Below are 25,482 nucleotides of genomic sequence, written 5' to 3'. Positions count from 1 at the left end.
TGCACTCACTACTCTGCACTCACTACTCTGCACTCACTACTCTGCACTCACTACTCTGCACTCACTACTCTGCACTCACTACTCTGCACTCTGCACTCACTACTCTGCACTCACTACTCTGCACTCTGCACTCACTACTCTGCACTCTGCACTCACTACTCTGCACTCACTACTCTGCACTCACTACTCTGCACTCACTACTCTGCACTCACTACTCTGCACTCACTACTCTGCACTCACTACTCTGCACTCACTACTCTGCACTCACTACTCTGCACTCACTACTCTGCACTCACTACTCTGCACTCACTACTCTGCACTCACTGCTCTGCACTCACTGCTCTGCACTCACTGCTCTGCACTCACTGCTCTGCACTCACTGCTCTGCACTCACTGCTCTGCACTACCACTCTGCACTCACTACTCACTACTCTGCATTACCAGTTGGCTTAAGTTCACTTAAGTTATTAAAGATGAGCAAACAGGAAAGGAAATACCTAGGTACTTCTCATGGTGGCAGCGTGGTGGGGACGCTTGATCAGTTTATTCTTAGGGGACCTCTGTACCGAGCATCTGTTGTCTCTGGTCCAGTTATTAAATAGGAGATCTTCCCTAGGGACTATAGCTACAGCTCGCTCGCCAGCTCATCAAGATGTAATCATTATTATACCATCGACTAATATTGAGGTTGGCGTTGAAGTTCCATATCCCCTTGGAACACTAGAGGATTCCCCAAAATCGCCACTGACCCAAAGTAACATTACAGCCAGCGTCTCTACACGTGCATCTGCCACATCCCCAAATAAAAAAACCTCTACCAAATGATTAACTCTGGAACCGGCAGTAAAAAGGAAGCGGGGAGGAGGACCACAAAGGCCTTGTAGAGCCTTGTAGAGCAAAAGTGGCAAGGTCGAACAAAACCCGTGACAGTGTCTCACCCGAGGAGGGCAGTCCTATAATTAATGCCGATTTGGTTGATGGTGATACCAATTATGCAGCGGGAAATGGTATTAACTCGAACTGTGATTTAGAACAGTGGAAGACATTTGAGAGTATTTTAACTACCTTGCTATCTCCTATTACACAAAAACTAACCAAGATAGAGGAATGTTTGGACAATTACGAATCTCTGGTGAGGTCAAGGTTTGTTGTAAAAAGGGATAACATCTGCAATACACACACACTTGGATCGACAAGCTTTTATACCCAACGAGCTGCAAGCGAAACCTAACGTGGGGCGGGACTGAGAAAACGAAACCTATCGTGGGGCGGGACTTCCGTTTTGTGAAGCCCGCGCCCACGGAGTGCCTGGAGGAGCACCGAGGGAGAGCCCCGCGGTCGGAGGGCCTTTGACCGGTGAGCGGAGCGGAGGGGGGGGGGGGGGGGGGGGGGGGGTCCGAGAATGCCTGTATGTCTGCGTGTCCGGAGGGCCTTTGACCGGTGAGCGGAGCGGGGGGGGGGGGGGAGAGAATGCCTGTATGTCTGCGTGTGTGTGTGCGCGACGGCGGAGGGGTGGGGGGCGGGGTGCGACGGCGGAGGGGAGGGGTGCGACAACGGAGGGGTGGGGGGGGATGCTCGGTGCACGTGTGTGTGTATGCATGCGACGCTGGGTTCGCTGTATGTGTGGGTGCGTGCGTGCATGAGCGCTCGTGTGTGTCTGTCGCTGTTTCTGCGCATGCGCGTGTGGTGTAGCTGCTTCCCAGGAGACAGCAGCTGAGCGCGTGGCCAGCGGAAATCGCCTCCAGAGAGGCAAAGCGCGCGACAGACCCTGTCTCCTGGGAAGCATCGTCCCTGACATAAGATCTCGGCGGAGACGCGCTTACGCGCGTCTTTTAGCCGAGACCTAAAAATGTACGCTTCATCATAAGGCTTCTCCTCAAATGGGTCAAGCTCTGTAGCACTGTGGGCTACTACCCTAATCGTATGGAAGCTCTTGATATCCTTGTGTACCCTATTCGGGAGAAGAGGATGAATAACACTACCTACAGGTAGGCTATTGCGTTTATTTTTGTGAACAGAGTTAAAACATGTCAGGGAATAATTCGATCTTGGTACAAGGTTGACATGTTTCTGCCACAAAAACACCCTAATCAGGTCAATGGGCTTTCATCAGAAACATAACCCTTTCTACATAAACAATATTAAGCTCTCTAGTAAAATATTAACCAGATTAATCCAATGGCGGGAGGAACATCCACCATCCAGGGGGAACCAAACAAAAATATTTAATGAATAATGTGACTTGATTATACACATTAAATACAAAAACAGCTTACCTTGGTTCTGGAAGGCATCAGATTCATCTATTTGTGGCTTTTCCACATTTTCGGTGGATACCTGAAGCACAAAAAAAAAGTTCCTCATGTGGCGAGTACTGAGGTCACTGCTATTTATCTTTAGCTCACCTCACTGAATAACCATGATCTAAATCACCCTAGCTGTATACAGCCTGAAAAAACAGCATTGCATACAGGCCACTGGCGTAGATATCCAGTCAAATAATACAAGTATAATGCACAATACATGCTTCATTGTGGCATTTAGTGGATAAGGCAAGCTTCATGCTTCAGTGGATATGGTTTCTCAGGCCAAGCAGGATTTATTTGCTTTTAAAGGGCTGGGTCATGAGACACTTCACGTGTGGCTTGCTCCCCAGCAACAGTGAGCTGTGCACTGCACCCCAGAGTGCAATCATGTATCACTGCTCAGGTGTACACGAACCAAATCTGAGCAAAGGCCTTCAGACTTTGTTGTTAAGTCAAAGTAGCCCATGGCCTATGCACACTAATTTTACATTGCCACAGAACGTTTTCTGATTTATGCAGTGCTCTCATATTACTAACCATAGCTGACCACTTAACAGACGGATTTAAGTGTTGCAAGATTAGGCCTAAGTAGACATCTAACTTATAAAACAGCATGAACGAACGAGGCATTCAAATATCAAGCTGGGAATACAACAGTTTTGCACAGCTCGGCCACAAACCGAATAGCAGTATGATGGCACAAGGCAAATACGGAGTTTTAAACTAACTGTGAACATTGTTTGGGGTAGATATTTTATTCATCCAAACAACATTTATTAATAGTGAGGTGTTTATTATAAAGATAGCTTTTACACAAAGGATTAGAGTACGATTAGCACATGTAATTGTAATTGCATTTATATAACGCTTACTACCCCTAACGAGGCACTAAATAGCTTTACGCTACTCGGAACACAAGATTAATGGTTAATCCAGTGGTTAAATGTTGATTTTTACGATTAGTCATCATGTGCTCTCAAGAAGATAAAAAAGACAAATGCATTTACTCCAATTACTTTGTAATAGATTATATTAATACCAGTTCGGTGTGATCATTAATGGGGGCTGGGTGGTTTCAGGTGAATGGCTAGTGTGATAGATAGTCTGCGGGAGATTACGTATATAAACGCTAGTTATTATATTCATGTTTCCTTCGTAAATGCAACAGGTTCTCTCACAGATCAGTCACATTCTAAGCATCCCTTCACTTCTTCATGTAAAAACCAAAGTCCGAGTGGGATACACCTCTTGCTTTTCCTTTTGTATGCAAAAGCTGCAGTCTGCTGTAGGGCAGAAAATTCACCGAGAGCGAACACCAAAAATGTGGAGTATTAATAACAAAGTTACTCAAGGAGAAATAAAATCTCATTGAAATAGTCGCACAAGTTACTACTTGTGTTACGATATATCTGTAAGAGACATTAGTTAGTGACAGATTCCTTACCTTAGAATATCCCGAGTCGTCAGAGTGGATCCGGAAAGTTTTGCTTAGCAGTACTCCTGCGTGTCAGTAGGTGGCGTCGTGCAGCTCTGCGTGCGTCGCTGGTGTCGAATGCGCCGAGATGACGCCACGGAGACTACTTAGGCGCCACCCATGCGCGCTGATGTCAGTTCTGTACACGACTTTCAGTGCCGAAACGCAGAGCCATGCAAGAAACTGACCATTGGTGCATAAAACTAGGGCACAAAAAGGGGATGACCGTAACATTAGTAATCAGTCGCAGAACGGGGAGGATGGGCGGGGCGGTAAGGAATCTATCACTAACTAATGTCTCTTACAGATATATCGTTACTCAAGTAGCAACTTGCGCCTCTGAAAGACACTTTAGTGATCGATTCCTTACCTTAGGATAAATACCCCAGCAATACCAACCCCGGTGGTGGGTCTGCAAACAAGATTCACCAAGTAGTCACAGAGCACAGAACGGCCAAAGAAGCCGTCCCTCCGGACTTGACTGTCAAGGCAGTAGTGCTTGGTAAATGTGTGCATCGAGGCCCACATAGCTACCTGACAAATGTTCTGCAAGGGAACGCCGCGTCCCAAGGCAGTAGTGGCTGCAGTTGCCCTGGTGGAAAGGGCAGGCAGCCCCACAGGAGGCTCCTTCTTGGCCAAGGAGTAAAATGCTTTGATGCACAGAACGACTCACCGGGAGATGGTCCGTTTCTGCACACCCCGACCTTTTTTGGCACCCCGTAGCCAACAAAGAGCTGATCATCCACCCAGAACTGTTGCGTAAGCTGCAGATAGAATGCTAGCGCACGTTTAGGGTCCAGGAAAGGAGGTTTGGAAGAAAGAGCCTCTGGCAGAGGTCATAGCTACCAGGAAAGACGTTTTAAAGGTTAGAAGACGTAAAGGACAGTTATAAAGGGGCTCAAAAGGACCACTCACCAGAAAAGTCAAGACAAGATTCAAGTCCCACTGAGGCATTATGAAGGGCACAGGTGGGAACGTATGCGTAATGCCTTTGAGGAAACGGTTAACAATCGGGACTTAAAAAGAGAAGGCTGATCTGGAAGCCGTAGAAAGGCGGAGATGGCCGAAAGATAACCTTTGATAGTGCCCAGAGAAGAGCCCTGCTGGGCCACAGAGAGAAGGAACAGAAGAACCTCAGAAAGTGGGGCAGAAATGGGATCCACAGCCTTTGCTGTGCACCATGCCACAAATCTGTTCCACCTGCAGGTGTATACCGTTTTGGTGGAGGGACGCCTGGCTGCCAGAGTCACATCACAGACTTCGGGAGGAAGATCGAAAGGTGTCAACCGTCATCACTCAATCTCCATGCATGGAGGTGGAGGCTGTACAGTTTCGGGTGGAGGACCGTCCCCTGCTGCTGCGACAGAAGATCCTCCCGAAGAGGCAGACGGATCGGGGGATTGGCACACATACTGAGTAGCTCGGGATACCATACTCTTCGAGGCCAGTCTGAGCCACAAGAATGACTTGGGCCCGGTCGCGCCTGATCTTCTTCAGCACTCTGGGCAGAAGTGGTATAGGCAGAAAGGCGTACAATAGACCATAGCTCCACTCGCGTCGAAAAGTGTCTCTGAGCGAGTGCCGCCTTGGAAATTCCAACATGCAGACCTATCAACATTAGGCGTTCTCTTTGGTGGCGAATAGATCTAACCAAGGCTCTCCCCACTGCAGAAAGAGACCTTGCGCCACGTCAGAGTTCAGATGCCATTCGTGATCCAACATGTACGGGCGGCTGAGTTTGTCCGCCCTGGCGTTCAGCGAACCTGCCAGGTGTTGAACCACCAAGGTAATGCCTTGATGTTCAAGCCATGTCCAGAGGCTTAGAGCCTCCTGACATAGGGTCCACGACCCCACCCCGCCCTGCTTGTTGCAATACCATATGGCGGTGTTGTCCGTGAACACCTGCACTACACTTCCCCAGACAGAGGGAAGGAATGCCTTCATTGCCTCAATGCCTGCAGCTCCAGAAGGTTGATATGGAGCCGGGACTCCGCCGGAGACCAGAGGCCTCTGATCTCCGCCTCTCCCATGTGGCCTCCCCATCCCGGGAGGGATGCATCCGTCACTGTGTGCTCCGGTTAGGGAAGGGAGAGGGATCTGCCTCTGACCTGATCGAGATTTGTGAGCCACCACTGCAACTGTTGTGCAGTGCCCTCCAAGATCTAGACATGATCGGACAGGTTGCCCTAATGCTGTGTCCACTGGAACTTAAGGTCCCACTGCAGAGCCCGCATTTGCCATCTGGCATGTGTCATCAGGCCAAGAACTGCAGGGTTATCCTGACTGAAACCCTGGATAGAGGCTGAAAGAGCGGAATCATAGCCTGAATATCCCGGACTTGCTGCTCGGGAGGATAAACCCGAAACAGCGTCGAATCCAGAACCACTCCGATGAAAGGGAGCTTCTCAGAGGGACTCAGGTGTGACCGTGGCACATTGATTGAGAATCCCAGCAAATACAAGAGGTCGGCCGTAGTCTGGAGGTGGGTGACTACTTCCTGGGGCGAGCCCGCCTTCAACAGCCAGTCGTCGAGGTAGGAGAAAACTGACATCCCTGACCTGCGCAGATGAGCTACGACCACTGCCATCACCTTCGTGAACACCCGAGGGGCACTGGTAAGGCCGAAGGGGAGCACAGCAAACTGAAAATGCTCCCAGCCCACCGTGAACCGCAGGTAGCGCCGATGGGCCTCGCAGCTTGAAGGTCTTCCACCCAATCCCGCTCGGAGTCACACTGCCGAGCAAGGGGGTCCTCTGAGACATCCCAGTCCTCGTCCGGCCCTGGAGTAGAGGGAGTCGGCTGCGGCAGCAGGGCCGGAGCCGAGGAGGGGGCAAGCAGCGTCAGGAAAGGCGCCGGTCAGGGCTGAGCCGGCGCTGCATCCCAATGCGGATCTCAGGCCGGAACAAAATGGTCTGAGAACCAGGGTAGGGGTGGGATAAACGGCACCCAGTGCGGTGCCCGCGGCAGAGCCAGGGGCGGTGCCAGGGCCGGAGGCAAGGGCAGCGCCGGAGCCAGCAGCGCTGCACCTTGTGGCACCGGGGCCAGAGCCAGCGGCGCAGATTATTGTGGCCATGGTGCCGCTGGTCCAACAGGATCTGGACACGGGACCGCGGGGCCCGAAGGAGAGACCGCTGGAGCCCGGGGCCTAAAAAGGCAGTCCGTGGCAGCAGGGAACTCTTGCATCCGTTTGGGAGTCGCGAACGGATCTGGGTATAGCGGGTAGGCCGCAGGACTCCCCGGCTCCAGGTGAACTGCAGGGGCGGAGCCCCTGTCCCCCTCGTCTGCCCCCGTGGAGGGACGGGGGACGTCAGAGAGCGAACACGCTTCTTCAACCTCTTTTTATGGCGTCGCTTACCGGAATCCAAAGGTGAAGACTTGGAGCATGAGGAGCGACGGCTCCGGTTGCGCTAACGGCCCCTAGACAACAACGCTCAAGACAAAAATGCTGGTATACAAACAATACATATCACAAACCAGACAGGTGGCAAACGAAAAAAAAAAGATGCACGTTACAATAAAGGAACTGTCCCAGGGAGCTTGGGCCTGATACAGCAGAGTTCATTTGGGCAGGGGGCCCTTCCAAGGCAGACTGGAGTCTGGAACAGAATCCTGCTCCCTCTCTTTAATAGCTCAGACAACAAGCTGCTGCTGAGGAGACAGGTAATGTCAGTGGTTCCCATAGGATCTATTGGCAAGATGGCTTCTGTTTTCGGAGTGTAGAGACCCCAAGCCTGTTGCCACCAGGAGGTTGGTTATACTTCAGAAGTACAGGGGTTATCTTCTATCTCTAGCACTTGTCATTCCTTTTGCAGGACATCTTGGGAAAAGCAAGATTTAGGACAGGCTTCTCCCTCATTTTCACTAGCCCCACATGTCAGAAGGCACCAAGGAGTTTTGTCGCTCCGGTGTCACTTACCATGCCAGTGGTAAGTCAGGTGACACTACAAAGACCCCCTTAACCCTACTTCAAGTGGTTGAGGTTCCCGTTGAGAGGGTAAGGATAGACACAGTTGGTCCCTTAACCCCTTCAACAGCATCTGGACACAGTTACATCCTAGTGGTAGTGGATCACACCACTAGGTATCCAGAGTCTATTCCACTTAGGAACAATACAGTACCTGTAGTGGCTAGGGCCCTTCTGGGAGTTTTTCCCACAGTGGGCATTATCAATTTATTGTAATGCCTTTTGGCTTGCAAAAATGCACCTGCAGGTTCAGTGGGCAGTTAGCTGTCAGAAGGCATTTGATAACCTGTAGCAGGCTATGTGAACTGCTCCCAGCCTGAAAAGTCCTGATGACTCCAAACCCTTCATTGTCCAGATAGATGCTTCTGAGATAGAGGTAGGTGCAATATTATCACAACTTAATGCAGATGCCTAGGACCAACCAGTAGCTTTGATAAGCAGAAGGTTAACCACCCCCCAAATCCCCCAGGGAGAAGCATCGGTCAGCTATTTAGAGGTAGTCATTTACTGTGGTCTGGGCCTTGAAGAAGTTGAGGCTATAATTGCTTGGTACTCAATCAATCGATCACAGACATTTATAGAGCGCACTACTTACCCGGAGGGTCTCAAGGCGCTAGGGGGGGAGGGGAGGGGGGGGGGGGGGGAGTTCTGCTACTGCTCGAATAGCCAGGTCTTGAGCTTCTTCCTGAAGGAGAGGTGGTCTTTGGTCAGGCGCAGGTCGGTCGGGAGGGAGTTCCAGGTCTTGGCGGCCAGGTAGGAGAAGGACCTTCCTCCTGTTGTCATTCTTCGGATGCGGGGGACGGCGGCGAGGGCGTGGCTGGCTGATCGGAGGTGTCGTTTGGGAGCGTAGAAGTTGATGCGGTTGTTGAGGTAGCTCGGGCCTTGATCGTGTAGGGCTTTGTGTGCGTGGGTGAGGAGGCGGAAGGTGATTCTTTTGTTGACGGGGAGCCAATGCAGGTCTCTCAGATGTCCGGAGATGTGGCTGTGTCGTGGGATGTCGAGGATGAGTCTGGCTGAGGCGTTCTGGATCCGCTGGAGTCTCTTCTGGAGCTTGGCGGTGGTTCCGGCGTAGAGGGCGTTGCCGTAGTCCAGTCGGCTGGTGACGAGGGCCTGGGTGACCGTCTTCCTGGTCTCGGTGGGGATCCCCCGGAAGATCTTCCGTAGCATGCGCAGGATGTTGAAGCATGACGAGGAGACGGCGTTGACTTGTCTGGTCATGGTGAGGGAGGAGTCCAAGATGAAGCCCAGGTTGCGTGCGTGGTCTGTCGGTTTGGGTGCGCTGCCCACGGCGCGGGGCCACCAGGATACGATCCAGGCGGAGGGCGAGGAACCCAGGATGAGGACTTCCGTCTTGTCTGAGTTCAGTTTCAGGCGGCTGGTCGTCATCCACTCGGCTACGTCTTTCATCCCTTCATGAAGGTTGGCTCTGGCGGCGGCGGGGTCGTTGGTCAGGGAGAGGATCAGCTGGGTGTCGTCAGCGTAGGAGATGATGTTGAGGTGTTGGCGTGCGATGGGGCTCATGTAGACGTTGAAGAGGGTGGGGCTCAGCGAGGATCCTCGAGGGACGCCGCAGATGACTTCGGTGGCCTCTGACTTGTACGGTGGTAGACGGACTCTCTGTGTTCTTCCGTCGAGGAAGGAGATGATCCATTCCAGTGCCTTCTCCTGGATTCCGACGTTGCTGAGGCGCTGCACTAGGGTGCGGTGGCAGACAGTGTCGAATGCCGCGGAGAGGTCTAGGAGGATGAGGGCCGCTGTTTCTCTGTTGTCCATCAGGGCTCGGATGTCATCGGTGGCAGCGATGAGGGCGGTCTCGGTGCTGTGGTTGGCTCGGAAGCCAGACTGTGAGGGGTCGAGGGATCCATTCGTCTCGAGGAAGGCGGCCAGCTGCTTGTTGACTGTCTTCTCGATGACTTTGGCTGGGAACGGGAGGATCGAGATGGGGCGGTAGTTCTTGAGTTCGGTGGGGTCCGCTGTAGGTACTCACTTCATTATTCAGACAGACCATAAGCCCTCTAATGGCTAAAGCAAATGAAGTATGAAAACGCCAAACTTTTGGAGTGTTCCAAAAGTTTGGCGATGGGGATGGACTTTTCTATAAAACAGAGACCTGGGATTAACCATGCCAACGTAGATGGACTCTCCGTATTTTCCACTTAAAAAAATGAAGACTCAACTGGGTTAGGTTAGGCTCTTCTCCTTTCGTTTTTGGAGGGGAGGGAGGAGGGTTGGAAAGTAGGATCTGCTTTCATGGTTACCCCCACTTTTTGCTGGTGTCAGAATGTTTTTGTGACAAGTCTGGCTGGTATCCTGCTAATCAGGACCCCAGCCACTGTGCTTCCTCCCAAAATGTGCTATGGTAAGTGTAAGAAGCACGCTCTGTATATACTATACCAAAGTATGGTATAGTGTTCACATAGTCCAGGGAGTCTCCGGAGGTATAGCAGAGGCTAAATTAGGTTAATTACTAACAGCTCTCTTTATGGTAGTGTGGGCGAGCAGTTCAGCTTATCCAGAGAATGTGTTGAGCATTTATTGTATTCACTAAATCAAGACTGAAAGCACACCCTCAGACAGATCCAGACCAATTAGGTAAGTATAAAAACGGTATACTTATGTTTTATTTTTAGAACCAAGCAGGTCTTGGCACAGGCATGTAAGAAAATACTTTCAAATGCAAGCTGTACACAGAAAATGCAACTGTGGATTGTATAGGAATGGATTACAGGTTGGTATTACTTTTAAAAGGAGTTAAAAATACAGAGAGATTACTTTTGATTACTCTTGGATTACTTTTTAGTTACTCTGCGGACTGGAAGCGATATGCCAAGATAACACACTAGGATTGATCACTTTCGGGTAAGTACGTTAATTCTTAAAATTAAGCAAAGTTACTTTCTTGTCATAGAAAAAACGGTCAGCAGAACATATTAGGCCAAAAATCTCATAACATGGGTTCCTATGAGAAAGAAAGGTTAGCGGTTTCACAGGTAAGTAAATGTCTTACAAGTGGGGGTTTTGGGGGTTAGGACCAAGGTACCCCAAGGTCTAGATGGGCACTCACATCAAACCACTAATGGCACTGGGGTGCAGACTGCCCAATGTTAGCCAGTGGGGCTAAGGGGGCCTTCAGTTAGGAACTGCTCACGAGCAGGCCACTCTGATCTGGGAGCAAAGCTCATGGGGTTAAGGTTAGCACTGCAGGGGCCAACAATCCGCACAGAAGCTGCACTACCAGCGGCACAGGGGCAGCCGGGTGCAGAGTGCCAAGACGACGTCAGGGACCCTGTGGTTGTCAATGGAGACCTCCGGTTGGGGAAATATGATGCAGGCACGGCAGGGAGAGTTCCTGAAGGAGATCACTGGCTGGAAAGGTAAGCTGGGATCTTGGGGGATGCCTATTCACAGTCGGTTGGGCCACCCAAGGCCGTGGTGCATCAGGTGCAAGGGTTTCTTTAGGCATCAGGCGTTTTCTCACCGGCTCCGGTCGCAGTCGGGGGGACCCTTCAGGTTGAGGCTGCAGGCTCTGTTTTGAAGCTCAAGGGAATTTGATGATCACCGGATCCCAGGTCAGCATCGCCGGGGAGACCTCCTTGTGGTGTTCGGCCACTTGAACTCAGGCCGTGGGAATCGGGTGCAGAATCGCAGCGTTGCAGGAATCTGGATTCTGTGGGAGAGTCCTAATTTTGAGCAAATCCGGTGCTTACGGGAGACAGTGTCTGTCAGATGGTTGCACGGCAGGTCCTCTGGGCTCTTGTGATTGCTGGCTGCTGGACACACTGGGGATTGCGCTAATCGCGCTATAGGCAGGTCGTAGACGGGACAGGCCGGTAGGACTGGGACCAGAGCAGCTGGTGTCCTCCTCTTCTTCCTGGGTCAGCACAGCTCTTCGGTCCATTTTTCTTCCTCAAATCTGAAGAGGCAAGGTTCAGTGTTGTCCCGTAATACTAAATGTATGTGTGTTATAGGTGTGCAGGTCTGGAACAATGGATCCCTTCCTTGGGGTGGGTACAACTCCCATTATGCCATCCTCCAGTAGGCAGGGGCATGAGCCTCTCCCTAATTGGCGGAGTCCCCCATCTTCAAGATGGAGGGGACTGAGATGTGTTCTCCACCTCGCCTCCCCCAACTGTGGGGTGGGGTTGGGTTGGCAAAGGAGGGCCCACTTCTCCTCCTAGCTTGGTTTTCCTGCCGATTCTCCTGCCCAACGTCAGGGCCAGAACCATTGGGAGCGAGTTGCTGGGGGGCACTAAAGGCAGGGACAGTTTTCAAAGGCAGACGGCCTTTGAAACTTACCCTTTCATGGACCCAGCCCATCTTGGGGGAGGAGTCATGACAACTCTACTCAGGATGGGTTTGTTTCTGTCCCAGAGAGCGCACTCTATCCATGTGGCCAGAAACCTGTCTGGTGATGGCAAAGGTGGGCAGCCTTTCAGGAACCACACCAGGATATTAAAGGGGCATCTCTAAAATGCTGTCTGAGTGCATTTTACTTAAATCCCACACACGCATCAGTGTTGGTTTATGTACTGGAAAGTTTGGTACCCAAAGACCACATAGTCTGAATGGATTTACTAGACTTACAATAATTTCTAGGAACAGACTTAGACACTGTAGGGGAACAGGGCTCATGCCACTGTACCATCACCTTTGGGCTGGTGCACCCTGCTAGAGTGGTGACTTACCTAGAACTTAGTCAGTGGGTTGCAGACATGGCAAACAGGGATGTGTTCCATGTCGACTCTTCACTTTTTTTCTGGGTGTTAAGGTAAAGGTGGTCAGAGTGATAGATTGTCCCACATGAAAAGGCATGATGACTTTAGGAAGAAATAAAGGTTTTGTCCATGGCACAACTTTGTCCGGATAGGCAGATAGGAAAGGGGGCTTGGAAGATAAAGCATGCAGCTCGCTCACCCAACGAGCAGAGGCGATCGCAACAAAGAATGCAGTTTTGAGAGTCAGCAAACTGGCGGGGCAGTTATGAAGAGGCTCGAAGGATGAAAGGTGAGAACCAGATTTAAATCCCATTGGGGAATTACAAAAGGAGACTGGAGGGAACAGATGAGTAAGGCCCTCAAGGAATCTCTTTACAACAGGAGATCTGAATAAAGATGGCTGATCTGACAGCCAAAGAAAAGAAGAGATAGTTGCAAGATACCTATTAAGAGTGCTCAAAGCAAATTCCTGCTGGGTAAAGGAAAGAAAGTACAGAAGGACTTCGAAAAGAAGAGCAGAAAAGGGGTTAACAGCCTTTGCTGCGCACCATGCCACAAATGTGTTCCATATCAAGGCATATACAATTCTTTTGAAGGGACGCCGGGCTGCCAAGATAACATCACAGACTTCGGGCAGTAGGTCGAAAGCTGTCCACGGCCGCCGCTCAATTTCCACGCAAGGAGGTAGAGCCTGGACAGGCTTGGGTGAAGAACCCTCTGCTAGTGATGTGGTAGAAGATCCTCCTGAAGGGGCAGTCTGATCGGAGGATCGAGGACCATGCTCAGAAGGTCAGGATACCAGACTCTGTGTCTAATCAGGAGCTAAAAGAATGACTTGAGACTGGTCATGCTAGATATTCTTGAGCACTCAGGGAAGAAGTGGAACAGACGGAAAGGCATACAGGAGGCTGAAGCTCCACTCGCGATGAAGTGTCACCAAGTGAGCGCAGCCTTGAAAACTGCAACATCGCTAGTTCTCTTCCGTGACATACAGATCTAACCAAGGCTCTCCCCACCGCTGAAAGAGACCTTCCAGGTGAAGACGACATTTCCTGAACTTGGAGGGTAAAACTCACTAGAAGTAGCGTCCAGGTGCAGGGTTCAATTTCTAGGACTTTTTTGTCCCTGTAGGTCAGAACAGGAAGCAAGTCCTCAAGTCCTCAGAGTTACTCTGGTAGTACTGGATTCAGGCAGCAAGCCAGGTTTCAAGCAGGAGGACAGTTCTCTGAAGGAACAAGGTGCTTTTCAAGCAGCAAGGCAATCCTCTGGTAGCAGCAGGGCAAGAGTTACAAAGCAGGCTTCAAGCAGCAGGCATGCCCCTGAAGTATAAGGCAGGCCTTCTGAGTGTCTTCTGCACGTCCAGAAGTGTACTGAAGAGTTAGTCTGAGGGGCCAATATGTATACCTGGTGCCAGCCTTTGAAGTGGGGGCAATTTCTAGACTCCGCCCCCATATGTGCCTCTGGATTTTCCTTCCTCCCCTGCCCAGGCTCCAAGAGGTATACAATGACAAAAGATTGGTGTGATGTTCTTTGCGAGTGTGCTGGAGGAAGCTCCTTTGAAATTTAAATGGGGCAGGGAACTGCTCTGCCTCTCCCATTCTGGCAGAATGGCCCATCCAGTCAACACCTTCTCCCCGGTGTCTCACTGTCTGCGATGAATACACAAATGCCAACTGCAATTCTGGGCTAGAATCCTAAAGCCACTTTTCAACTATGCTTTTGCTAATGCAATGATGCAGATAAAAGGGAGACCGATTCAATCCAGCAAACTACTGACTCATCACCTTCCTCAATCTTGAAGCTAAAGCCTAGGCCTGTATCCTCTTGGAGGACCTGGAAACCTAGGCCTCAGAAAAAAAAATTCTCATTTTTTTACCAATCTGGTTTCAGGCTTGGCTGCTCAAAGATGGACAACATCATAGCATTGGCGCTTTTATCCAACCAAGCTGTTAAGAGGAAGCAACCCTCATTGTTCTGCTGCTTTATCGACTATAGTGCTGTTTTCGATAGGGCCTGAATATTTGGGGGGAAGCTCACTGCATGGGGGATCTCGCCTTTGCATCTTAAGGTAATAATATCTCTAGATCAGGAGACTTGGGTCGGGGTAACAATAAGTCCCTCCATAGCCACTGCTAGGGTGCACACCAACAACAGGTTCAAAGAGACCTGTGTGCTGGCAGACCTCTTTTTTTATCTTTACACTGCACATCTGGGCACTGCTCTGGAAGGGCCCAGCGTAATCACACCAAGGCTTGGTAGCGTGCACATTCCAATCTTGCAGTATGCAGATGACTCCGCAATCATGGACTATACCAGAGCCGGTCTACATGGAGCCCTCAACGCCTTCCACCATTACAACCAGGAGAGCAAACTTCGGGTGAATCAAGGCAAAACCAAGGTCATCATACTTGGTAAATACAAACCTTCACTGGCAGCTTGAAGACCTACAGATTTTGACAATTCCTACCTATATTTATCTTGGTTTCTGGTTCACGGCAGGGCCAAACCAGCAGTTCATCTAAGGCACCTCAGAAACAAGTCCTTGTGTCAGCCATGGTATGACATGCCTAAATAACCGACTAGAAAGCCAGACTGCAGATCCAATGATTTCAGTATGAAGATCAAAATTGATCCCATCCCTTAACTACGGCCACCTAGCCTTCCCCAGACCCTTCAACACACTTCTTAACCACATGCGCGCTGTGCTTATTCTGCTGGTATGCTGACATTTTCAAAATCCCATCCTTCATGACGAGCTGGGCTCGTCATCAGTGTTTGAGGAGGCTACACCATGACGAGCCCAGCTCGTCATCAGCCTCGAAGGGGTTAAGAACTCCCAGATAACCGCATACAAGAAAGTCCTGCTTGCCGCACGGCAGGCCAAAACAAAAAGGCTGAGACTGGAGCTGGGTCTCTGGAGTCCAGACCTTGTGTCATTGGGGACCTAATAAAATAATACCGTGGGGTCCTGTGGACCCCAGAGCCCTCCCTCAAGCATCCCCTCAAATCAATCTTTGAAGGAGAGGGCATCCAATGGCAAACTGGGTTAGCACTGGCTATCAGCAGTTTGAACATTGTGGCCGCTAGCCTACACACCAAGAAATTCCATACTCGCCTTGGAAAAGAGTTGGTAACAGGCAGAGTATGCCTTCTACATTCCGGGGAAGGCCCAGCCCTACTTTCAACATGCACTCTCAGCCCAGGCATGCAGGAAAATCCTCTTCATAAGACTCATCGCTATGCCAATCTGACTTTAACCCTGCCTGGTCCCGCCGTGCAGAGGCAATATCTTGCAGGCTATGCAACTATTGCAAAGAATCTTGGCTCCATATATTGTGCTGCTCCCCCAAACTAGCTGGTGGCCGCTGCCGATTGCTTCTTTCCCTGTTCTGGGCCACAGGGAGCAGACGGTGCAGAGAAGCATCGGATCTGTGCTTTCCTGACACCACACCAAGCACCCTAGCCAGATTGGGGAAATTCACAGAATCAAACCGCCTCACACTCCTCAATGTCCCTACAGGGTGACATTGGCTTTTGTCAGTGTACCCTACGCTCCTTGTCTAACCCCATGAGATGCTGCCAGCCTCCACTGTCCACAGCAAGGGCCACACTCAAAACTCCCCAAGTCCTGGCAGCTTACAATACCAAAGGATGACCGTCTCCTATTTTCCATCTCAATGCATCACCCTTGTGGGCCTCACCCAGTGGTGGCCGGGTCGCTTAATCAATCCAAACCAAATTCCCGGCGTGCCCATTTGCTAAGCACACTAAGTTCCAAAAACGCACCAGGACTATCTAGTTCACTCTTTGCACTTTCTTGGATGTTACCTTCTTTGCACCAAACTGTTAAAACCTTCTAGTCTTTTTGATCTAATTTTTCTATACCAAAATACTTATTGAATGTATTAAGGTAACCACATTTTATTCTATGAGAGAGGTAGGCCTCACAGTAGTGAAAAAACGATTTTTTTTATTTTTCCACTACCAAGACTTGTAACACTTGAAAGCACTTTTTAAATACAATAAAACCTGCCCTAGGGGCTGTTTAGGACCTACGTTAGGGGTGTCAGGTATTAACAAGCATCGGCCACGCCAACAGATCTGGATTTATAGGAATATTGTATGGGAATGTACATTAGATAACATGGGAAGATATATATTTGTGTGGAAGAAATTAAATGTAGAATATTGGTGTACATTAAAAGTCAGAGCAACTGCTGTAATGGTAAGCCAGACCTAAAAATATGTGTAGGTTAATGATTCCACTCCTCCCATCTGTGCTGCTGTCAGAAAAACACTATGCATTATCTATGTATCTAAAACACTGCATCAGCATTACACTGTTGCTTGTGCCCCTGAAAGTTTAACCTCAGGCAGAGGGATAAATAAATGATTACAGCTATGTGGAGGGTAATAATTTTTTTAGGTAGAGCACACAGCTGTTGGCCAATCAAAATATCTAATCCTGGCTACCAACAAGTAGGTGGAGCCAAAGCACCTCTTATGTTGATTCTCTCAATTATCTGGCGACTGCTGCACTGTCATGCTATACCATAAAAAGGAGGGATTCGGGTTAGCTAAAGGTTTATTTTGACATGTAAAACTTCCAGTTAAAACCACACAAGCTGCAATGGCAGGTCTGGGACAGGCTATTTAAGAGAGTGGCACAGTACGTGCTGCAGGCCCACTCATAGCATTTAATTTACAGACCCTAGATACACGTTGGAACACTTAACTAGGACTTACAATTAAACTAAATGTGCCAATATGGATTAGGCCTATTTTATCGTGCTTAAGGAGTTGACACTACTACTTTAGCACTGGCTAGCAGTGGTAAAGAACACAAAGTCCTAAAGCCAGCTAAAACAAATTTCAGCAACAGCAGGTGAGTAGGCAAAGGTTGGGGGGGAAGGGGGCTTACGTAATGCTGACATGTCTAATAGGCATTAGATGCATACAATAACTCAGTGATTCATTTGGGGGCTATCAATTGTGTATTCTGTCCCATACTTTTCAAACGGGTCTCCTGTTGGTTAGTGCACAGAGCAAAAAGGAAGGGGTACAGGACACAACCCCATGGACACTTGTTTCCAACACATTCATTGACAAACAGAGTTTAAACAGATGGAATACTAGCGCAGTTCTCTGGAGGAGCTACCAGCATTGGAGCCCTACTGCTGAACAGGGCAACTGTCACTACCATGTGGGGCCCATGGCTGTGCCCCACTGATGCGTACACACCCTTGATGACTGGTTGACCTAGCCAGCTAACCAGTTTGGCACTCCGATATTACATTATTCTCTTCCTTCCATTTCCATTGCAGCACAACTTCGGTTACATCACGGGATACACCTAAACAAAACTAACATGTGTCAATAAGTCCAATAGTGTTAGACTTGGCATATTTAGTGTGGTTTCCCCGGGCTTTTTACCTCTACCTCCTGTATTTTTGATGCTGTGCTGGATTGCATTTTTACTTGCTTAGATTCTTTGGGCACTCTGCCACTGCTGATCAGTGTCAAAGTGCAAGTGCTCCCCGTGTAAGTGCAAGTGCTCCCTGTGTAAATTGTTATTACAATTGGTTCTCCTTGGTGGTATATCTGATTTACTGGTAAGCCCCTATTAAAGTGCACAGAGTGTGCCAAGGCCTATAAATCAAATGCTATTAGGGTGCCTGCAGCACTGATTGTGCCACCCACATGAGTACCCTGAAAGGTATTTCAGACCCGCCACTACAGTGTATGTGCACAGTGTGTTAACTGCCATGTCGACCTGACAAGTACACCGACTTGTCAGGCTCTAACCTTCCCTTTTCTTAAATTTAAGGCACTTCTATGGTAGGCACAAGGTACCCCCTAGCCACGGTGCAGTGTATGTGAACGATAGGACATGTACTGATGTGTGTGGCATGTCCTGATAGAGAAATACTGCCAATTTAGTTTTTCAATATTGAAAGCCTATTGGTCCCAAAGTATAGAATGGAAAATACTTGTAACACCTTACAAGTATAACTTTCCATTGGGACAAGATAGAGAAATACAGTTCAGGCTCTCTGAACTCAGAATTTAATATCATTCTGGTAAAGATGTTTTTTAAATTATGTGTTTGAAAATGCCACTTTTATAAAGTAGCCATTTTCTTGTTTAACTATTCTGTGTGCCTCTGCCTGTTTTTGGATTGACTGTCTGGTTTTGGAGTGACAGGGGCTGGGGATGGGCCTTCACTGTAGACAGACACTGGGGGGTTAAGGTGTGCCTGGCCCTTCCTGGATGACTCTGAGCAGAAGTGAATAGTTCTTGGCTGAATTTAGAGTAGTGGGAGGAGATTTCCTTGCACCCAAACTGGGCCTGTCTCCCTTGCACAATGCGGTCTCCACCTCCTGTGGTCATACTGCACCAGTGAGGACAGAACTGGTTTGGACTGGTCTCAAAGACCCTTGCACAAAGAGAACAAAGACAAAATGAGGTATAAGTAGTATACCTTAAACCCCAGAACTTTAGATCACTTCTGGACTCGAGAGGAACCTTTGCCAAGGAGAAAAGCTGAAGAGCTGCGAGTACTGCCCCTTTGCTGAGTGGGGTTGGCCTGCAGTTGCTGTTCCTGACAAGGAAAGGACAAAGACTGAAACTTTGCTGTGAATCTACTAAAGAAGGATCTCCAATGGCCCTCTGTGTGCTGACCTCCTCTTGTGGGAAACTCCGGGACATCAAAGTTTCCAGGTACACTTTCCTAAAACCGCTCTGCGTGCTGTACTAGCACCCGAACTCTGTTTTGTCTCACAGGGCTCCAGTGTGCTTTAACTCCGCAGAGCAACGTGTGTTTAGCTCTGCAAGGGCTCTGTGAGAATCCCTTTTTCCAAGAACAGTGTGCCTTGCTCCCTCTGCACTGTTTCCGGGAGCTCTGTGTTTGGCTCAAGTCACTGTGGGCTCTGTTCACCCACTGCGCTGCGAATTGCTTTCCAGTCTAGCCTACGGCTCTCCCTGAGCTTCTGTGTGGGAGGAAGCTATCTGGTAAGGTTGCCACCCCGCTCATTGCCTGTGGCCAGAGTCGGAGTTCATCATTCCCTTTTTTTCTATAGAGGCTCACGCTGGAGCCATGTCTACTAGACGTTGCAGAGTAACCGTGAACAACGAGAGCAAGCCACGGCTGCTGCTGCAGCCCTGCCCAGCAAGACGCTGCGTCGATCATCAGAGTGGTGAGGACATTAAGAAAGGTATTCTTAATCAAGTTACATACCTCGAGACTCTGGTGTTTCTTACAAAGTGATTGATACTACGTCATTCTCTACTAGGGTTTGCTAAAACAACGGTCCTTTTGATTGGAGTCACTGCTAAAGCTCATTTTACTGCAAAGTAATGGGTGTACAGAACAAAGATTAATTTATAAGATCAGATGTGTTTGGTGTATAATTCTCTCTCAAGAATTCTTTATTTCGGCCAATATGACCATAAAAGCACAAGTAAAAAATATGTAACAATTCATACAGTTCCAAAGGTAAAGTGCATGTGCAATATAATATCAAAGAATTAAGATTAAAAGTTATAAAATGTAATAAATACATTAAAATAGACGTTAGTGGCATTTAAGGTTTAAAAAGGGTGAGGTTGGTACCAATATGAAATCACAGAAAGGTGATGGGGTGATCAAATTAGGTAGAGCCTGTTTATAAAATAACTTATGCGCGCACACCACATGGAGAATAGGTATCGGGAGACAGAATATACAATGGGCATACTAGTATCATATTTTAAAATCCTATAGGTCTCCCATAGTGATGTGTTCCAATGTTTCTGCATATCTGTACTAGCCATCGGCATCTAGCCTTTTTGTATATTGAGCAAAAAAACAGTACATGTTGAACTTTCTCCGAAATGTGGTTGCAAGCTGAACAACCCCTAGTTAGAATTGTTCCCCCCCCCCCCCAGTTATTTGTCCGGGCACTAAGTGGCAATGCTCCGTGCCTGAATTGTAGAGATAGCTTTTTCGCAAGACGAGGCTGGATGACATCAAGAACCGGTTCTAGGCTATATTGCTCTTCAATCTCTAGGAAGTTATTGTACCAGTCGTGGGGTTCCTCTTAAGTTTATTCATTTTATATTCCCTAAAGATCTTTGACAGGGTCTTCCTGGATATTAACATGCTGCTTCCTTCAGCGTTAGCCCATAGGTCGTCCATCCCCATAGCTTCTAAGGGGTTTTTAATATACGCCAGCCATGGTATTTTCCTAGCTCCTTGTAGGCTCAGCACTTCCTTTAGCTCAGCTCTAAGAGTTTCTAATTCTGGGGTACACCATAAGTGTCGCCATTGTAAAAGGGGTCTCAGGGTGGCTTCCGCTGCGATTGGACCAACCCCAAGATCCATTCGAAGTGGCGTAAGTGGAGTACTTGTCAGGAGGCCTAGGAGTTGCCTAGCAAAGGAATTCTCATTCTTAGATAGGGGGTCGGTTTGGTGTATAATACAAAGGATATATTTTTATACAACCTGTGTGGAGCCTCTTTTGTGGTGTGCCTAGTGTGTGTGTTGCACTAACATTTTACACATTGCCTCTGGGATAACTAAGCCTGACTGCTTTACCAAGCTACCAAGGGGGTGAGCAGGGGTTATCTTGGTTGTGAAACTCCCTTATCCTGCCTACAGTGGTGGGTTCTGCCTGACTTAGGTGCATACCCTAGGATACCCTAGCCAACCAGAAATCCAATTTCCTATAAACATAGTTATTTTATGTTAACATGTTTTTTTCACCAAAAAGTCAGACTTATTGGATTTGCCAGTTCCAGTTAGAGGGAATTAATAACTACAGTTTGTGTGGAAAAAAGGTCCAGTAATTGTTCAACCATACTTGCTTAACGCCTGGAATGCAATGATTGTAAAGAATGCGTACAGACATGGAAGCACATTTAAGAAGAATGTTCTCGAATCATCATATCAGATGGGATTAAAAGTAGATTATTTTAAAATCATTTTGTTAAAGAGAATAACCGTTTACTGTGAAAAAACGGTACTGAGAAAATGGCATCACAAAGACATAAAAATGTCAGTCTAACCTCTCAAATGCATTTATTTTGCACGAAAGGAAAAAAAACTATTGGTGATTAGACCCAATATATTTTTTCAATCAATGTATTATTAGGAGTAAGGACTTCTTAAAACCCTTTAGCCCCCATAAAACATAAGTGGGAGAAGGAGATGCTTATGGGGCAATGATTGTTAGTTAATAAAATTGCAAAGGCATTCAATGCATAAACATACAAACATAATAGCAAGTGTCAAATGGTAATTGCAAAAAAGAAAGGAGAAAAGCGTGTACGCGGATGATTTAAACCAGCACTGATTGTGAAATCTGGGTCAATTACAGCCCAAAAGCATGAATAGATAGATATTCGACTTACACACGCGTCAGCTGCTTCTGTTAAGCTTGTGTCCAAGGATGTACGGTCAGAATTATTCATCTGTAAGAGAAGGGGGTTTAAAAGTTTAATGATATTTAATATACTGTTACGTTAAGCGACTGATACCATGCTACGAAAACCACAGAGGTAATTTTAAGGGTCTCGCTACAAGCAAGCCAAACAATTTTGCATGATGAAGGGAAGGTGGCATAGTGAAGTATGGGAGACCGTACAGTTCTTTGAATCAGAACAGAAGCCCACAAACCTGTCTAAGTAAAGTTGTTGAGCGCACACACACCGCAAACAGCCTTCGAGTGCGCTGGTTCAAAAGGACATACCACTACTTTAAAAATGTTTTTGGTAAATGTTAAGGAAAAGGTGGTTTAATGATAGGAGCCGAAGTTTTGAACAATTCCCACAGATTCAGAGCAAGTTCCCTACCTGGCCTTAAGTGCTAAAACATGAATTTGAAAGGCTCCATTATCCTCACAGAGAAATAGCATGCACTGGCAAAGGCGCCCTACGACCTATCTACGCATTTAAACATTCACGGTACAGGAAGCCAGTCCAGTGAAGATTGCTACCAGCGAGTACGCCCACTACTCAACACTTTTGCTACGACTATTTTTGTTGCTGAAATTTTCAATAACTTTCCACCTAAGCATGCTTCGGATTTCGTTTATTCAACATGGACTTTACTGTTTATGCATGTTTTTGTTAATCTTTTTGATCCATTTGTAAACAGAACGGGCTGAGGGGACTTCATCTCTCCAGATGAGTTTTCCCCTTAGTTCTTCTACATTAGTTTCCTAACATTTCTTGTAGTGATGGCTTCATATTTTTTGTACATTAATTCGGGAAACTTTCTTGCACTCCGCACCAATACCACTCTACATATGTCACACTGCCTCTTCCTCCATTCTTACAGTTTTTCCATCACTTTTTCAGGCATACAATAAACAAAATCCACGTTAACATTTCTTTGAAGTTTGATGCAATCCACATCATCCACCTGAAACGCTATGTAATTGGCGGTCTTTGTCTTGAATGAAATAGAAGCTGGCCGCTCAGGTAAACGGCTCATACACCATAATCCTTCCCCCTCTGTCCAACAAACCAGAATACAACTTGGTATTAGGCGTCCTCCTTCTAAAACATTCAAAATCTGAGCTTTGAGGAGTGAATCGATGTGCAGCCACCCTTCACACCACCTCACTCGTTACGTCATTTCCAGGACTCATACTTAACATAATTCCCTGCCACCCCCACAGCCACCCCCAAAACCTAGGAATCATCCTAGACAACAAGCTTGACACGACAGCGCAGATAAACGTGGCGACCTGCACTTGTTTCCACATCCTTAGGATGCTGTAAAAAATCTTCAAGTGGCTACCAGAGAATACTAATAAACCAGTCACACAGCCCCCGAAAACCAGCAGTCTGGAATACAGCAACACACTCAAGCAAGGAATTGGCAAACAGCTCCTGAATAGGCTCCAAACCAAGGTAAATGCTGTGGCAAGACTCATCACCAACCTACCTCGCTGCATCCACATCACCCCAAACCTCAAGGAATTTCACTTACTTCCCAGTTGAATACACACCCAGCTCAAGCTCCTCAAACACTTATTCAAAGCACTATACAACCCCCTCCCTAAACAGCCACTTTCACCACCCTATCCGGTACCTCCGTTCTGCTGGAATCTCAGTAGCACACGTATCCCGCTAACAGGAAAACAGAGCTGGAGGTCGAACCTCCTCAGACATACACACCCCCAACGCATGGAACGAACTCCCACATCACATCAGAGCCTCCGCATTGATTCTTGAGTTCTGTGAAAAGCAGAAGACCTGGCTCTTCAAATAACCGCACCTGGGAGATAGGTGCCCTCACACCTGCTTAGTGCCTGGATACCCTCACAAGTGGTTAGCATGCTATACAGACAGACTTAGGGGGAGGTCGGGGATCACCAGGTCAGGATTGTTGGGGGAGACCTCCTCGTGTTGTTGAGCCAATCGAACTAGGGCTATGGGCATCTGGTGCACAATTGCGGTGCCGTCCGGATCCAGATTCTGTGGGTGAGTCTTGGCTTGAGCAAATCCGGTGCTCACAGGAGACAATCTGGTAGATGAGTGCAGGCAGGTCCTCCGGGCTCTGAGGGTTGCAGGCTGATGGACTTGCCGGGGTTCCTGCTGTAGACAGGTCGTGACAGGATAGTAGAGCTGGGGCCAAAGTAGTTGTATCTTCTTCCTGCGTCAGCACGACTCTTCGGTCCTTCTTTCTTCCTCGAATCTGAGGAGGCAAGGTTCAGGGTCGCCCCTAAATACTTAATACTTAACAGTGAGTGGGGCATGAGCATCTTTCTGATTGGTTGGGTCCCTTTATCTTCAAGATGGAGGGGACTGACATATGTGCTTCACCTTGCGTCCCCACCTGAGGGGTGGGGTTGGCAAAGGTGGGCACACTTGTCCTCCTAGCTTGGTTTTCCCGCTGATTAACCTGTCAAGAGTGGGGGTAGAATCGATGGGAGCCAGTTGATTGGGGCAACAAGAGGGAGGGACAGCTTACAAAGGCGGCAGGCCTTTGAATTTTTCCCCTTTCGTGGACCGAGCCCATCCTGGGGGAGGAGGAATAACACCTCTGCCAAGGATGGGCTTTGTTTCTGGAAACATAGCAGAGGCTCCCTACCCAGGGGTCTTGACATCTGTCTGGTGGTGGCAAATGGCAGGCAGCCATTCAAGAACCACACCAGAGCTTGTTGTTTTTCAGGGGGCATCTCCAAGATGCCCGAGTGCATTTTACATTAAATCCAACACTGGCATCAGTGTGGGTTTAATGTGCTGAGAAGTTAAATACCAAACTTCCTAGGTTTCAGTGAAGCCATAATGGAACTGTGGAGTTTGTAATGACCAACTCCAAGACCATATACTCTATGGCTTCACTGCACTTACAATGTGTAAGAATGAACTTAGACACTGTAGGGGTACAGGGCTCATGCCACTGTACCCTCACCTGTGGTCTAGTGCACCCTGCTAGAGGGGTTATTTACCTAGGCCTCAGGCAGTGGATTGCAGGCATGGCAAGCAGGGATTTGTGCCATGTTGACTCTTCACTTTTCTCTAGACGAAAAGCACAAGTTACTACTTGAGTAACAATATATCTCTAAGAGACATTAGTTAGTGATAGATTCCTTACCTTAGAATATCAGTCAGTAGGTGGCATACTGCGATTCGGCGTCCGTCACTGATGTCGTCAGCACCGAGATGACGTCATGGAGGCGCTACCCATGCGCACTGACGTCAGTTCTGTACACAACTTTCCGCGCCAGGAACGCAGAGCCGTGCTAGATACTGACCATTGGTGCATAAAACTAGGGCCCTGGAAGGGATGACCCTAGTAATCAGGTCTCAGAACGGGGAGGATAGGAGGGGCGTTAAGGAATCTGTCACGGACTAATGTCTCTTACAGATATATCGTTACACAAGTAGTAACTTGTGCATCTGAAGGAGACACGTTATTGATAGATTGCTTACCTTAGAATAGATACCCAAGCAATACCAAACCCGGAGGTGGGTCTGCGAACAAAATTACACCAGAAAGTCATGGAGAACAGAACGACCAAAGAAGCAGTC

At 48.2% G+C, this 25,482-nt stretch overlaps 1 protein-coding gene across 1 annotated transcript in view; it reads right to left on the bottom strand.

The window, feature by feature from the left end:
- LOC147718436 (heat shock factor protein 3-like) overlaps nt 1-25,482 on the bottom strand; it is a 227,264-nt gene that overhangs the window by 8,345 nt on the left and 193,437 nt on the right. Inside the window, exons 11-12 of the mRNA XM_086918351.1 lie at nt 21,850-21,909; nt 2,277-2,337 (exon numbers count right to left, since the gene is read on the bottom strand). Of these exons, the coding sequence (XP_086774477.1) occupies nt 2,277-2,337; nt 21,850-21,909 (121 nt within the window). The remainder of the gene's footprint in view (nt 1-2,276; nt 2,338-21,849; nt 21,910-25,482) is intronic.

Source organism: Lissotriton vulgaris, chromosome 4_1 (genome assembly GCF_964263255.1).
Source record: "Lissotriton vulgaris chromosome 4_1, aLisVul1.2, whole genome shotgun sequence".
NCBI classification, from domain to species: Eukaryota; Metazoa; Chordata; class Amphibia; order Caudata; family Salamandridae; genus Lissotriton; species Lissotriton vulgaris.
The sequence above is the reverse complement of the archived record's forward strand: the minus strand, read 5'-3'. Positions and strand labels throughout refer to the sequence as shown.